The 15,671-nt window shown below is 43.3% G+C and overlaps 2 protein-coding genes across 5 annotated transcripts; one reads left to right on the top strand and one right to left on the bottom strand.

The window, feature by feature from the left end:
* Window positions 1-502: 502 nt before the first annotated feature.
* Window positions 503-14,289, top strand: Exn (Ephexin). Of its 4 annotated transcripts, none has more exons than XM_064065766.1 (14): window positions 503-652; window positions 5,733-5,807; window positions 6,704-8,263; window positions 9,149-9,246; window positions 11,186-11,316; window positions 11,393-12,123; window positions 12,175-12,286; window positions 12,338-12,524; window positions 12,571-12,919; window positions 12,969-13,170; window positions 13,218-13,480; window positions 13,532-13,688; window positions 13,736-13,940; window positions 13,988-14,289. In XM_064065766.1, the coding sequence occupies exons 3-14, from the start codon at window positions 6,708-6,710 to the stop codon at window positions 14,140-14,142; spliced, it is 4,146 nt and encodes a 1,381-aa protein (XP_063921836.1). In that variant the 5' UTR covers window positions 503-652; window positions 5,733-5,807; window positions 6,704-6,707; the 3' UTR covers window positions 14,143-14,289. The 4 variants fall into 4 exon arrangements, with proteins under 4 accessions (XP_063921836.1, XP_063921832.1, XP_063921834.1 ...); XM_064065764.1 differs by lacking the exon at window positions 503-652 and adding exons at window positions 3,174-3,606; window positions 3,667-3,816 and having other exon boundaries at window positions 11,393-12,286; XM_064065762.1 differs by having other exon boundaries at window positions 11,393-12,286.
* LOC135136485 (transmembrane emp24 domain-containing protein 5) lies at window positions 14,199-15,609 on the bottom strand. The gene is made up of 3 exons (XM_064065779.1): window positions 15,344-15,609; window positions 14,728-14,991; window positions 14,199-14,678 (listed from the first exon to the last, which is right to left on the bottom strand). Exons 1-3 carry the CDS (start codon window positions 15,557-15,559, stop codon window positions 14,451-14,453), a joined length of 708 nt encoding a protein of 235 aa, XP_063921849.1. The 5' UTR covers window positions 15,560-15,609; the 3' UTR covers window positions 14,199-14,450.
* Window positions 15,610-15,671: the final 62 nt, after the last annotated feature.

The raw sequence follows: 15,671 nt of genomic DNA, 5'->3' as shown, positions 1-15,671 counted from the left end.
CGACTTGCGATTAACGTGCGAGGGCACAGAACAAAGCCACTGCTCGCGCTGTTTAATTTCAACGACCATTAAATATAAATGATTGGTTTTCGCAATAAACATCCGAAGTGATAAACCCGCCATAAAACTCCACCATCGCATAATTCGCGTCCTTGACTTGACCATTCACATCAACAATCGTCCCAACAAAGACAACAGGTGTTGTGGCGACGACCGACTGCAACATCATATTCAGCCCAAATTTCGCTACAGTCTCGATCGCTCAATCGCCATTTTCATACAAAGCCCCATGTCAAAGACACGTGTTCGCCGAAAAAATCCGCCGCCCACGTGACCATTGTCAAAACAAACGAGGTACTACTCTTCAGGTACTCCCCTCGCTAATCCCTACACCTGAGGAATGTAAAATCGTGGCCGATTCCGTCGCCGTCCGAAGAAAAACGAGTAAATGTCAAACAACAGTATAGCGTTTCAGTCGTTCGGTGGCTGACGCGCGAAATATGCCATTAACAGTTTTATCGGCGCGTATCCGGTTCAATAAGACACGTTCGAGTGGCATTTTGTGAGAAAAGTACCTTTTGAGTGGACGTGAGGTGGTACCAAAAAAGCAGGAATTTCGACCGCCGAGTCGCCGATAATGTGACAGCGCAAGGTGAGTGCTGGTGTCCGGTGGTACCCTCGTAGCGCCTTCGTCTCCTTTTGTACGTGTTAATTAGAAGAATTAATCTCGACTTCCGTTCGCATCGAATGGTCGTGTCGAGATAAGCGAGCCTGTGTTATGACATGATGGTGAATAATCCCGCTCGTGCCGTCTTTTTTCTCAAGCCCGACGTCGATCAGCTGGTGCCCTATCGCAACAATTAGCTTTGTTCTCGTCACGTGACCACTTAACAGTATTCTGTGTCCGTTGCGTTCCATAATCCATGTGGTTTCGTCCGTGCCCACCAAGCCCAGCGAACGCTAAACAAATTCATATTTATTTATAATAAAACAGTAAACGCCGACGCTGCAAACAAGGTTTGTTGACATTGCAGCGCTAAAAGGGGGCTCTATTTAGCTGACTTTCGCAACTGCGTGTCTCTTGATCGGGTTGCAAAACGCAGCCTTTGCGAAGGCCTGCCGGTACTAACCGTTCTCATAATTGTTTTCTTACGTCACTCTAAAATTCTTTCTTCAGATGCGATTATTAGTTGAAAGTGAATTCTGAAATAGTCGAAGTGCTTGCAAGAGTTACGCAATTGCACTTCCTAGAGGAATTTGGTACCGATACACTTTTCGCGGGCTTCAAGTAGGACGATGGAAGTGGTCACTCGGGTTCAGTAGACCGTGGAAGGTTTGAGCGGTGAGGATAATCTAATTAGCGACACGATTGCGATTAGACAAAAGCGGCTTGTCTTACACGGTACGACTTTGTCTTTGCATCGAGGAAAAGAAAGTACTAGTTTGTTGGGTTTTTCTAGATTTTCGGGGTCGATTCTAAGCTGGGAATATGAAAAACTAAGATTGTAATAACGTAATCGATATTACGTCAGAGTGGTTTATGTGCAACTATTTGCTTTCTACAAGCATGTAGGTACTTTTCATACAAATATGTAATAAACGTTTGACACAGTGGTCGCTTTTGTAATTGCAAATTATACGCGGAAAATGGAGGTATAGATAACAGAATTTGCATAGTACGTAAACATATAAATTTTTGTAAATCAGTGGAAAACACCGGTGGTACTAAAAGTTTCAATTCCCCATTTCGTACGTTTTCAAGAAGTTGATATTGTTGTCTTCATTGCACATTCAAGGTACGTGAAACTTTTCGTATTTGTGAAAGAATTCCCAGCGATGTAGTATGCTTGTTTGTTTGTATGTTATATACAATGTCAGTTCTGTAGTAAGTTTTTTTAAACGAACACGTAGGCATGTCAGCAATTTTCTGTTTACATTCGCTACTTGAGTTTACTCGAGATAAATGTTTTCTCTTAAATTAACAAATTACATTTACCTTTAAACATCGCTCGAATAAATAACAAAATTTGTCATCAGCGGGAGTTTTCATTTTTGCTGTTTCTTCAAACTAGACGCAGTTAATTCGTTCGAAATTTTATTTTATTTCTTAGAGTAATTGATAATCTAGATCTTAGAAAAAAAAATTATTATTAGAAATTTTGACTTATCTACGCGGTAACAATAATCCGCCAAAAATCCATTCATTTGTGGTTAAGTATGTGGGTAGTACCTCGAATCGGAATGGTATACTTTTTTGCAAGTAACCACAATAAAAACCATCCGAAGTATATGTTGTATTGTCGTTTCTTTCTCTTAATGAACATGAGCTCGTTGAACAATGCATTTGTGTCGTATTAACAACGTATTATTTAAAAAACGGTAGTACCGGGTCCCGTTTTATGGCAGTACGCACCATAAGTTTTCTCTGAAATGCAATTTAGTGCAGCCAACCAGTTCTTGTGAAATTTCAAAGTGTCTCTTAGCTTAATCGTCCGAACAATTGCCATTTGCTAAATATTTGTACGTGCCATTAGTACTTATGCAGCCTATGCGGCGACAATAATTCTTTGGAGACGCCAAATCAAAATTTACAGAGGTATTGTAGTAATTGTTCGCGATAAGAACCAATAAAAACTTTTGTTTGTGCTCGAAAAGTGGATCAATTGTGTGGCATTATGACCTCGAAAATTTAGATTTCGGTACTACCAACGTGTGCACGAGTTTGTTACGGTTGCAAAAAGAATCGCAGCGGTACCACGTTAATCGCCCGGAACGATTGATTATTATTAAACTCTTATCAAAAACCCACATCCTTACGACGTCAAGTCCGACCACAAGTGTCACAATAGGGATATCTCTATCGCCAGCTTCCCATCCCGTGCGCCTTCCTTGTCATCAAAAAAGCGCCATTTTTTCCTCGACTAAACGCACCAACAAGCCGTTTCGCAAAGGAAATTTCGATTAGTCGTTCACCGCAAGCACTTGGTATTCACGCGACGCCCCAGCTTCAGCAGCCACTCCTCGCGGTACCGCTCAAGAATCGCAACCAACAAACAAAGATCCCCAAGAATTCGTTATGAACTGTTACACAAACATTTTTCTCCATGAATCACTATCGATTAGAGACCGCGCGAAAGTAGGTCCTTGAGTGTGATAATGATTCAGTAGCCGGCAGATAAGTAAGATTGGTACTCGTTTTTCCAGACTTGCGGTAAAACTTTTAATTACAATTAATCGTAATAATAAAAGTCTGCGCTGTGAGAAAGCTTAAACGAGCACAACAAAGCCTGCACTGTTATGGGACGAGTTTAATTAGCATCTGGGGTTAGTGGCCACCGATTCCCAAGAAAAAATCAAAATCGGCGAAAGTCGTTGAAAAGTCAAAGTGAGATATAATTGGCGCGCGCTTTCGTGACTTTTGGAATTCCGGACGATGTAGTTTGTGAGAAAACAGAAGTTTCTGTGTCGCGTTTTTACGCGGATTGCGAAACTGTGGGAAATTTGTATTTGTGACATGAAAAATGACGGGAATTCGTGTAATGGAAGCCGAGACTTTTACTTGCTGTAATCGATGAAGAGCTAAAAGCTATCAATCACGATTAGAAGGTGGGTCCTGGTGTGAAATTGATGCTTTATTATTATTGATGTATTTGGTTCTGTTTGTAGAAATTGGTGAATAAACACCAAAGTGGGTTCAGTCAACGGGTTATGGCCAAATTTTCTAGCGTCGACAGTAAGCTTGATTTACCGAGTGAAAATTGTGAATGATTGATGACGTCACGATTTTACCCATTTTGAAATAGCTACCTTGACTCGGTAATGGAACTTTTCATTAGTAATTTAGTGTTCTAGATTCCAGAATTTGAAATTTCCAATATCGGTTCTGTTTCGTGTTTCACAGCGAACCGACGCAGATTTTTTTTTCCCATAGTAATCGTCAAGAACATTCACAGATCAACTTCTATTAAAACAAAAGATATCCTTCGGTATCCATGAATTTTAAACAAATAAAGCGTGACGTTTACAACATTGATATGAAATAATTGTCCACCTACTACTGCGCTCACACGATAACATTGTTTTCTCCGAATGCAATAACATTATTTCCTTTTAATTATTGTATTATTTATCTCTCCCTCTTATCAAATTAGTAGGCCGAACCGTCATTGTCGTCGTACCAAACAAACTCGGTAATGCTTTGACTACACACTTTAATTATCTCGATCGTTACAAGATGATTCAGGGATTTAGATAACGCCAACGATTTCATAACGATTTATAAAATTACTAACAACAAACATAAATAATTAACAATAGTTATAAATAGAAACCGCCGTCGCCATAGCAGCCTTCTCTCATAAATTATTCATCTGTGCTAGTACCAACGGACAAAAGGTACTTGTGCCCCAAATCTCCGAAATCCGAACACAAATCTCTGCCATCGCCCGACTTAATTACGGATGAATCATGCGCCCATCGCTGGGCAAAAACGCATTCCTCTCTTGGTACTTGTGACTCACGGTAACAACATTCCATCCACATTTCTTGCCGATTCCCCGAAAAAATCAATCAAAAACCATCCCATACTTCCACAGTTCAACGTTCTCCTCAAACCGCAAAGTCTTATCGGTACCATCCGGAAGATTATCGAAAATCGAGCGGTACCCGTACCAAGTGGAGCGAAAAGTTATTAATCGGCAAAATCGTCGCGAAAGTTATCGAAGGCCGTCTTCTTTAGGCAAGAGGATGCTACAAGTCGTGCATATTTCATCAGTTCGATTGTTCGAAGTGATGTTATCATTAATCAAAAGGAGAAGAAAAGGCGACTCGAGCTATTAATTACGTTTATGGCTTGTATATTCAAATCGCGACTTGTTCGCCGAAAAAAAGTGTGAGGTGGAGTCGAGAAAAATTGATGGGCAATGGTCGCCTGGGTGAAAGGGGCTTGGAGAAATGGGTTACAGTTTACAGATTTTTACAGATGCAGCGTGCACGAGCGAGGAGAAATTTTATGGAAATTTATTGATTGCGAGGTCTGCATCGACGGGAGAAATCGGAAGTGCGGGCACTTTTGAAAAATATCTCATCAAACGGCGGTACTCTAGAGTACTGTTGGCAAGACGAAGATTTAAGTACGCGTGATAAATGCAGCTACTGTGGAGATGAGAAAGTACGTTTTCGTACCATTTTCAGTTCTCTTTCGAAACGTAATGAGATTAATTATCTTTTGGTAGTACCGGTTTTTTTTGTAAGAAACCAAAAATCGATGACCGTGATTGTAGTTACACTGAGATTTTTCATATTGCTCGGTAGTGCATTCTTTAAAGTACTCTTAGTAGTACTATGCTAGATCGACGTTTAAATTCGATCTTTTTTCGTGTGGTTTTTTATTCAAAACTCGTTCTTATCACGATGCGGCTACCACGTTATAGGAGAAGGTACTGCTACCTTTCACAAAAATATCCGAGAATTGGGTTATGGTGTGAACGTGAGTTATCTATAAACACACGTGTAGTTAAATAAAGTAGGTTTCCGAGATTTCTTTAGTAATAGGTATATGAAATGTGGCTTCTGGACCACCCAAAACGGGGCGCTTACGATCTCGTAAAATTCACAAATCTCTAAATACCCCGAACGCAAAACCTGTGAATGAATTTTTTGTGTATGATTTATTATCGTACTAACGTCACCGATAAATTTATACAACTCACTAATCCATCGCATTGTTACAGGATTTCGCAACCACCAGCCATGCGAGAGCGACCAACAGAATGGGCAATTTGAATAAAAAAGTTTAGTGGCCTCGGGTAAGCACTACTTCACGAACACATACGTACGCCTCGGGAATTTTAATTGTGGACACCTATTATAGTTTATGCGATTTGGCTTACAAACAAGAATTTTTCCAAACCGCGGAGGTCACGCAAACAATGCTACGAAAGGCCGACAAATTATCCACCAGCTTGTCAACCGGCTTAATTGTTTTTAATTAAATCGAATTCAATTAAACTGTCACTTTTCATTTCGACCATCTCCGACCCAGATGAAGGGTTTCCTTGCGGGGAAAACGAGAAAGTGATCGCTCGAGCAGACTTGACTTGCAAGCGAAGTCGTAGAAATTGCCTTGCACGAGTTTTCTTGTACGTTTATTGCTGCGACAAAATGTGAATTTATAATTCGGAAGGAACTACCGTAGTACCTGATTAGCGATTATTTAGTAGTGCGGGGTCGGGTGCTACTAGCGCACGTTTGGTTTGATGCAAAATGCAACCGAATCCATGTGTAATCGCCCGCTGAAGGTGTCCTATAAGGTTGATTGGAGTGGTACCGGCCGTACCTTTCCAAATCGTTCAAAACAAAGTTTTTGCCGGCATTATACATGCGAACGTCACATTCCGGTAAGCATCGTCACGCGTCAATAACAACCCAACTTGGTATTTTTATTGCGGACTGTTTGACGATATTTGATAAGAAAGCCATCAGTTCTGACGACTCAAACTTCATTTTCAGGCAAACTCATTATTTTTCCTCAAACTCCACCGCATGCACATCCTGCTTTAATCGATCTATGCAAACACTCCGTATCTTCGTGCTGTTGTCATAACATATTTAAAAACTAGTACAACATTCTTTTACTCGAACCTTCATAAATCGTTAATCCATCTCGTAAATACTGATAAGATAACGTTTTTGTTGTTTCCAGAACGATGGCAGCCCACGTAAGTTCAGTGCAGTGGGAGACTCCTCTGTCGTTAGATCGACACTTGGTGATTCCATCCGTCAACCCTTCGTTCCTCCACTCGCAAAAGCTCCGCGAATCCTTATCCGAATCTCGTAAAGCCTTCTTGCGCGCCATCAGCACCGATGAAGAAACGGAAACGGTAGAGCCCAGCCATGAACCCTCAAAGAAAACCCCCGTGAAGAAGATCAGCTTCAAGATAAAGAAGACCTCGTCCGTGTACCGCCGTAACGCCTCGACCGCCCCCAAGATGGCCACCCTCAGCGCCAGCAAGGTGGCCGAACTGACGAAGAAATTTAACCAGTTCAACGAAAATCCCGAGCCGACAAAAGTGAGGAAGTTGGTCAAGCGGGTGAATAGCCAAAGAAGTTTAGATAGTGACAGAGTGACGCGGAAGAGTAGTGTGAAGTGTGCGCGGAAACCGAGCGTGAAGACGAGGGAGAAAGAGATCGTGATAGTGAAGCGCAAACCGGTGATCAAACGCGAGAGTGCCAAGAGGGAGGACCAAGACAGACCGAATACTCTGCGAATCAGCGAAGATGTGCAGCCGACGCCGAAGCCGTCGCCGGGCGGTACCGTCCGGGCGGCCATCGAGATCTTTGAGCGGAGGAACTCGAACCCCGTACCTAACCAAGTGCCAAAACCCAAAGTGCCTGAGAAACCCACGAAGCTCAAAGAAATGAAGACTGAAGAAGTACCAGTACAAACTAACATTCCCAGGAGATGCGATTCGATGTACGAAACGTTTAACGCGACTTTAACGCTAGCGAACCCACTGAAGGAGACGAAATCTGAAGAAGCCATCGTACCGGTCAAACCCAAACCAAACACTTCCTTCCTGTGGAAGATCAATCAAGACAAGTCACCGTCGACGTCGCAAGACGACTGGAAAGATCTGTACGACTTCGTGGACCCGACGCCTCAGGTGCCTCCGCGCTCTGCTCCTAACCAAAAACCCCCAACCCCTCCGAAAAAAACTTTCAAGAAACCTCCGCCCGAAGAAAAGATCTACGAAGAGTTGAACGTGTGCAGGGACGAAGATACGGTTAGTCACGCTTACGAGTACTGCGAAGACGACGGGTACGAAATTTGCTCAAAGGAGAACATCTACGAGACGTTGCCTCCTCCTCTACTTCCGCGAAGACAACAATTGGAACCTCTGCCGCCGCGACCTCCGTCGAGGAGTAGCAGCTACTGTACCATCCAGGCCGGGGAGAACGTTTCGAACTGCTACGAATCCATCTACAACCCCGAAACTAAATCGCTCGACGTGGAAAGTACTTACGAAAGCATCTATGGATGTCAGATCCGTGAAGGAGGTTCCAACCGCGACTCTCTTATTTCGTCCGACCAACAAAGTAACAGTTTGTACGGAAGGGCCAGTCTGGCGGGGTGGGGGGACGATCCTGCCAATCCCTACAGCGGAAAGGCGACGAGCGACTTAAGTACGAGCGATCGCAGCGACGATTGGGTGGATGTGACGGATAATGAAGAAAACGACAACGACAACTCGGAAATCATCATGTGAGTTTTTTTGTTGACACTGTTTTGATCCACGTAGAAAGGTGCATTCTAGTGTTAATGGTCTAGCTTATCAAAATTTATGATCAGGCTATTTTTTGCTATTTGCTTAACCTTAAACGGAGTATAATTGCCTTGGTGGCCGCCTGCGGCGATGTCTTCTTCGCGACCGGTTTTGATAGTGACGTCAGCATTGATTTTTTTGGATTGCAGAAAAAATTGTGTCTGAGGAACGGAGCCGAAATGTACGCTTCCGTGGAAAGTTTCCTTCAATTAGTTTATACGTTCTATAAAAACGCAGTTTTATGATATTCAGCGCGACAGGAAATGTTTTTGTTGGCTGTTTTAGTTTCAAGGAAGTTTTTTATTAGCGAATAGTGGAATGACAATGAGAATGGAGGTGTCCTTGCAGCTGGATGTAAACTAGATCGCAAACTCGCGTGTATAGTTGGTTGCCTAGATCGCTATAACACCGATTGCATTGTTTTTTAATTCCACTTTTCAAAGAAAATAATCTTTTATCCGGTATTATCGAAGCTAATGGAATTTACCAATTACGTTTCTTGGGGCCTTAAAATGGGAGCAATTATTTTTTATGTCACAAAGTCGTATTTTATGCATAAGAATTCCCAAAGGTGTCCTTACGGGTAAAATTTTTAGGATAATTGGCATTTTAAATCGAAGACCATGGCTTAGTTCTCAGAATTAAGTTAATGGTAGCCTTTGCATTGCTATTTGTGTTACACCTACTAACTAATTTGGTGCTTGAGAGCAGCCACCAGGAAATTGGCGGTAATTTAACAACAATAGCCAATGTTGATAATTCGTTTAGTTACACGAATTCTTTGTAACGTTTGAGAAAGTGACCATTTATTTGCTCGTTTTCAGAATTCGCGAACGCCAAAAGCCGAAAAAAACGCCGGGATGGTCTAGACAGTGCCGGGAGCAATGGTCCAAGTCCCCCAAGAAACTAGCAACGGATCACTGTAAGTTAAATTTTCATTAACATTAATTATTCTTCAGGTGTTGTTATAACGCAACCGCTCGGAAAAGTTACAAACTTTCTACATTGCACTAACTTTATATTCAGTACACACTGCCATCTTCTAAGCACTTCCAGGTTCCATCGACTTTAATACATCGATAATTACAAAACGACATTTTAATAATGTTTTAATGGGTGTTTAGTCGTTCCGTAACCTTGACAGGTTTTTTCCATTTGTCTATTTTTAGAAAAAAACGTAACCCCGTTTCTGCAACTTTCTTACATCTTCACAAACATGATCAATTACGTCATCGTTTTTCTCTTTTTTTGATTGTTAATTGTACGTGTTCGCGTTTTCCCGTACTTAGAAATCTTGAGAACGATCTTCTTTGTTGTGTACATAGATCTTGTATGAACACACGGAAACGTTAGGTTAAGGTCAGAACGTTTTTAATTTGAATTAACGACATGGGAATTGGCTTCTGAATCGCTTTGGACACTCGGACACCGATTTTATCTTCGGCGTTAAAAATTCGCATGTTTTGTTTCGACTTCCTCTTGCACCTCTTCCCTCCTAAGCGCAACTAATTGCATTTTTTTGCATAAAAAAACTTTCCCTTATAATTTCCGGCTTACGACGCGCGAACACGGAGTCCAGCACGTGAGGAAAATTAATCGACACCACATTCTTCATTGTTTGGAGCACGCGCTTTATCGGCGCATCTGTGACTTAAGCCGTCGAAAGTCCTGAATGGTTTTTGCCGCGTTCCCTGTAACCAAAATGGCGCAATTTAGTTGCCCAATCCGACTTTTTGTTGTTGTTCAAGGTGCGGAGCAGGTTGTTGGTATTAATTCAATGACAAACGGAATTACTAATCGTGCATGCTCGTACCTCGTCGTTCGCTCTTCGCACAATGCATCGAAAGAAGGTGAAACCGCAAACAAGCAACCTTTGTGTGCTGGTCGTACCCAACCCGATCCGCCCAGAGACGTCCATCGCCAAATTCGCACTTTTACACGTTTTCGAGAAAAAGCTATCACCGTTGACCGCTCGCCAACACTCGTCGACTTCGCAATTATTTAGTTGCTGCATCGAGTGAAAGTTGTGCGTCGTTCAGTACCCGACGGTACTACCGCGAGTGCACTTGAGCGATTTTCGATCATTATATTGTCAGTGATGGAATTTTTCGTGTGGGACGCCGAGTGATGTCACTGCGTGGTTATGCAAGAAGTGTATCAGTGCTAAATCGGGATGTTGCCAATGAAGTCGTGTCCGCTATTATCTAAAATGGGATAGTTATGATGAGCGTCGGTGAAAATCCACGTCATAGGCGGTCGGTTTCGACGGGTTCCGGTCGACGAAGCGAGAAAATTGCCCCGGTACCACCCCCCAGATCCGCGCCTACGACGTGTCGAAGACCGAGGAGGCACGTCGGGGACAGGGTGTTCGTGTCTTCGCCCACGAAAGTCTACCTGGACTACGTGGACGACAATCTAAAGGTTGCAATGGAGAGGATAGCGCCCGAAGAAGAAGAAGAAGAAGACTTCGACGAAGAGAGCGTGGGCGAGATGATCCGCACGTCGAAGGACATCCCCAAAATCAGAAGCAGGATCTTCGAGGACAGTCTAGAAAGCCAAGAGATCAGCTTTTACATAGGTCAGGGAGAAAGAAAAGCCGATTGTAGCGCGCGGTGTGAAAATATTAATCGTCGCGGTGGAGATAGTGTTCAGCCAATTAGCTCAATTAATAGTATGCAAGGTTTCTATTCTTCGGAGAAAAACGATCTTCGGCTAGCCGTTTTTTATGTATCCGCTGTTACGTCAAAGACTTGCACAATTAATGTATCTAGGTTACTGGGTATAAAATTGTGCAAGGTCCCTTACATGGCGATTTAAGATCAATTATTTTCTTGACAAACTTTAAGATTTCGTGCTTCCAGGTGCCGACAGCGACCCGGACCACCTGTACGAGAGCCTCGGCAACAATCCCAAAGAAGAATGTCCGGACGACGACTACGACTCGTTCGACAGCGATTCCGATTCGGATAGTTCCTTCACGAAAGTTAACTCGGTGAGTTGTAACGAGCGCAGCGAGTTCAAATCTTGCTTCTTTCTTTCTTCTGCTAACCTACATGTTCGCGTTTTAGAATGATAGCGGCCTAGACATAGGCAACAACCAGCTCCCCGATCCCCCCAACAGCCAGCCCTACGTCCTGACCCGGCTCGCTGCCACCGTGAAGCGTAAACTCCGCCGCAATTGGTCCTTGACCAAAAGCGACATAAGCAAGTCTCTCAGTCGCATGACGGGCCGCAAGTCACGCACGGACCTCGAAAAGATGAAGCACCGAAAATCTAGTCCCGAAATTCTTTCGAACGAAGGGCCGTGCGAAAGTCCCGAACAGCCCGAAACGAAAACTTTACCGCGCAAGAGTTTCTTGACGAAGTTTAGAAGAAGCATGTCTTTGAGCGCCGAATCGGCTGCCGAACTCAATACGAACTTGGATAACAAACCGAAGAGTACGTTTTACTTGACGGAGGAAATAGACGTGGATAAGAACGAGTCGGAAAGGGACAGCGGAGCTTCGTTGTCGCCGGTTCAAAGGAATTCCAAGGTTATCGTAAGGCCGCACAGTCCTCCTCCTCCAGCGCCCGTCAAGAAAAAGGACAAACGCTCGACTTCGTGGTATGCGGAGGTCGGTTTGTTCAAAAATTCGGAGAGCTGTTTGCCGAAGAGATCGAACACGTTCTGGTACGCCGAGGTGGGGTTGTACCAGACAGCGCGGAGTACTCCGAGTACGAGCTCAGCGGAGAACAGCGGGAACACAGGGAACGTGTCGATTAAAGGGGAAGACTTTATTAATCAGGATAACAGCGAAGAGTACTATAACATGAAAAATGGTACCGATTATTATAACGACAGTATTACCAGTTTCAGTAGTACTGAGACTAAGAAGGACTCTTTGACGAACTTGACGACTGATAAACACCTGAGATTGGAAGACGAACCTCTGTATCAGTTTTACGATGCCGCGCTGCTCGAGGTTTGTGGTAGTTACACCGGTGATGATTTTCACGTAACGTTTGAATTTCAGTCGGTTTGCAACGAAAGCGCGTCCGATTTCGACTCCGATGGGTACGAGGAAGTCGGAGACACTAATTCGGAATCTCGACTCTCATCCAGACCATCTGCAATGGAACTCATATCGACCAAGAACTCGGTGGCGGTTTCTAGAACCCTGTGGTGCGAAATTCCAGAAGTGATCGCCTCCTCGGTCTTAAGTAAGTCTTCGCTTTTTGAAGAGATCTTTCTCAGCTTCGATTCCAGGCACGCTAAGCACTCACCAAAAGAAACTTCAAGAAGCGAAATTCGAAATGATAACGTCCGAAGCGTCCTATTTGAACTCTCTCAACGTCCTCCATAACCACTTCGTGAAGAATTTAGACAACAGCGAGATTTTGACTAAAGAAGAGTTGGATACCCTCTTTGGAAAAGTGGCGTCTGTGAAAACGTGCTCGGAGAAGCTTCTCCACGATCTGGATAAGTGTTGGCAAGACAATATTCTTCTGCACGGCGTGTGCGATATCGTCCAGAAGCATGCAGAAGAGAACTTCCACGTGTACGTGCCCTATTGCGAGCACCAGATTCTTCTAGACGAGACGCTAAGACGTCTTAAGTAAGTCCCCGCTTTCAGGAGACCTCACATGACGTACTAACATTTTCAGAGAAAAACCCGCCTTCCTCGAGTTGCTGCGCCAAATGGAGTCCAGCCCTGCGTGTCAATCCCTCACTCTATACTCATTTTTAATGTTACCAATGCAGAGAATTACTCGATGGCCACTTCTTGTAGACGCGGTTTTGAAGAGACTCTCACCTCAGGATTCAGAGTATTTAACGTGTCAATACTCTCTAGCTACGATCAATAAAGTAAGTTGTCGATTCGGAAGTTTTAGTTTCTAGAGGAGAGTTTTCAGATCGTGAACCAGTGTAACGAGGGCGCGCGTCGCATAGAACGCGAAACCGAAATGAAGAAGATCGTCACCCAGTTAGAATTCGCCAAAGGCGTGCCTCCCATCGAAATCATCTCCGAAAACCGATGGCTCATTAAATCTGGCATGGTTACCCACATGCAGCAAAGAACCGACGAGATTAAATTAACGTTCGGCAAACGCTTCGCGAAAATCAATCTGTATTTAATTTTGTTCAACGATCTGCTCCTCGTCACTAAACCAAAAAGGTATTCTTGCGATTTTGGTCCTCGTTCTTCTAAATGCGCGTACTTTTTTAGTGAGAACTTGTACACCGTTATCCACTACTGCTCCCGGAACCTGGTGGAGCTCAACAGCACGGACGCCGTCCTCACGCTCCCTGTGAAAGACGCCCAAAGCCGTCACCTCCTCTTCCTCACGATCCTGGAGAACCAAAACGAAAAGACTGTCGAATTCGTAAGTTCTCGTTTCCGTTTTTGGGGTTTGTTAATTTTTTCTTGTAGCTGTTGTCGTGCAGCAGCGAGAGCGACAAGGAGCGGTGGGTGGAAGCCCTGACTCCTCCCAAGTCCGAAGATCCGGACGAAACTCTGTACGAGTGTTGGGACTGTCCTCAGGTCACTGCCATTCATAGTTACTCAGCTAGTCAACCGGACGAATTGGCGCTGTCAAAAGGTGACGTCATCAACGTTCTGCGGAAGATGGCGGATGGTAACGTTGCGTTAGTTTTTCGGCTTGCGGTGATTCTTGGTTTTTAGGGTGGTACCACGGAGAGAGAATAAGAGACGGTCAGACTGGCTGGTTCCCCGCGAATTACACCGCAGAAGTGGCGAATCCGCACGTCAGGTCGCGCAACTTGAAGCAGAGATATAGGTTGTTGGCGTTTTCGGAAAGTTATTTAAAAGCGAAATAATCTTCATGTTATTTTTGTTATATAATTTATGATATAAATTCTATAGACAACAAAGGTAGTGATATCAAATGTTTTTATTCAGTTATGATAACATGAACAAAATGTATATATTAAAGGAATACAAAATAAATTTATTATATTTTTTAACGGTTTCGCTTTTGTTGATACCAGTGACAGGCATTTCGTTAAGGACTGACAAAATGGAAAAATCCGTTCGATGCGTGGATTTTTCTTTTTTTTTGACATAACTTACGTAGGACTAATAGCACAAGACAGCCTTTTTAAGTTCAAAGAAAATAAATAAAATCTCATATCCGAGACCGACTGGATCCCGACTTGATATCAAACAACTTCCGCACGAAGTATACTTGGACTGTGGTAGTCAGAGCGATGACGACGATCTGAATTATCGACCAACGCACAACGTAGGAGTTGTTGTCTTGTAAAAGATTGAAATCCCAAGCTTCACGAGCTCTGGAGTGGTGCTGGTACTGCAGGATGTCGTTGATATTTCGATCGACAGTGACGATCGTACTCTGCAAAACCACAGTTATTACTGCGAGACATACGGTCTAGAAGGCTTACAGTAAAATTCTCCATATTCATATTTAGTTCGTCGATGTCTTTCGTGTACTTCTCCCACATGTCGTATCTCACTACTGTTAGGTAAATGTTAACGAGTTTGCCCGCAAATCTCGAGAACTGGTTGTCTATGCAAACAGAGTAGTAGCCTCCGGAGGACGTTTGGTCCTGGTATTCGCTGCTGGGCTTCCACTGGTACGGATGAACGATTTGCCCCGACGGGTGACGTACTGCAAAGCCGGCCATGCCGTCGCCCCCTCTCACCACCTGCAGCACACAATCTAGCGCATTATTAAATTTTCTACAACTACCACTTTTTATAAAACAAAGAATTAAAAGAAAATAACTAAATAGTTAAGGTTATGTACAAAAAGAAAAATACAACATGTGGACGTGGATAAACAAATTTGCACGTATATGACATTTATAAAAGGCCCACCTCTCATTTTCTCCCACTTATCAACGACAATCTAGATTTGTTATATCTGTAGTGTTCAGACCAAACGACTATCTCGAATTGTTAAATCGATGATAAAAGGTTATAAAATTTAAAATGCCGATTTTTATCTAACAAGTATACGAATTACACCACTCATTAACAAAAACAACCAGTACTTACCTGGAAACTCACGTAGAAAGTCGCTCCGGGGTTAACATATTGAAAGTAACAATCTTCTTTTCCTGGGTCTATGTGGACCTTGTAATCCATGGCGACCGCTGGAAGATTTTCGTACCATGGTACAGTCGTTTGGGCCTTAATTTCACTCAACAAAAGACACAAGAAAACGCTACATGTTGCCAAACACGAAACAAACGTGGCACGACATTGACCCATGTTGCGTGTATTGCGGGTTGCGGAAGACTGGGATTTGCACGCAGATTAGAAAGTAGAAAAGCTTTCAGACGGAAAATTAATACATCAAATGTGACAAATCGCGCCTTGCATT

This window comes from Zophobas morio, unplaced genomic scaffold (genome assembly GCF_036711695.1).
Source record: "Zophobas morio isolate AGI-343-1 ecotype UQ-CSIRO unplaced genomic scaffold, CSIRO_AGI_Zmor_V1 ptg000026l, whole genome shotgun sequence".
NCBI lineage: Eukaryota > Metazoa > Arthropoda > Insecta > Coleoptera > Tenebrionidae > Zophobas > Zophobas morio.
Note: the sequence above shows the minus strand (reverse complement) of the source record. Positions and strands in the feature narration are given on the sequence as shown.

Coding starts and splice junctions, on each gene's coding strand:
- Exn (XM_064065762.1), top strand. CDS start 6,708: ATGGCAGCCCACGTAAGTTCAGTGCAGTGGGAGACTCCTCTGTCGTTA. Junction 11,317..11,392: donor CCTTCACGAAAGTTAACTCG/GTGAGTTGTAAC, acceptor TTCGCGTTTTAG/AATGATAGCGGCCTAGACAT. Junction 13,481..13,531: donor CTCGTCACTAAACCAAAAAG/GTATTCTTGCGA, acceptor GTACTTTTTTAG/TGAGAACTTGTACACCGTTA.
- LOC135136485 (XM_064065779.1), bottom strand. CDS start 15,559: ATGGGTCAATGTCGTGCCACGTTTGTTTCGTGTTTGGCAACATGTAGC. Junction 14,992..15,343: donor CTTTCTACGTGAGTTTCCAG/GTAAGTACTGGT, acceptor TGTGTGCTGCAG/GTGGTGAGAGGGGGCGACGG. Junction 14,679..14,727: donor TGAATATGGAGAATTTTACT/GTAAGCCTTCTA, acceptor GTGGTTTTGCAG/AGTACGATCGTCACTGTCGA.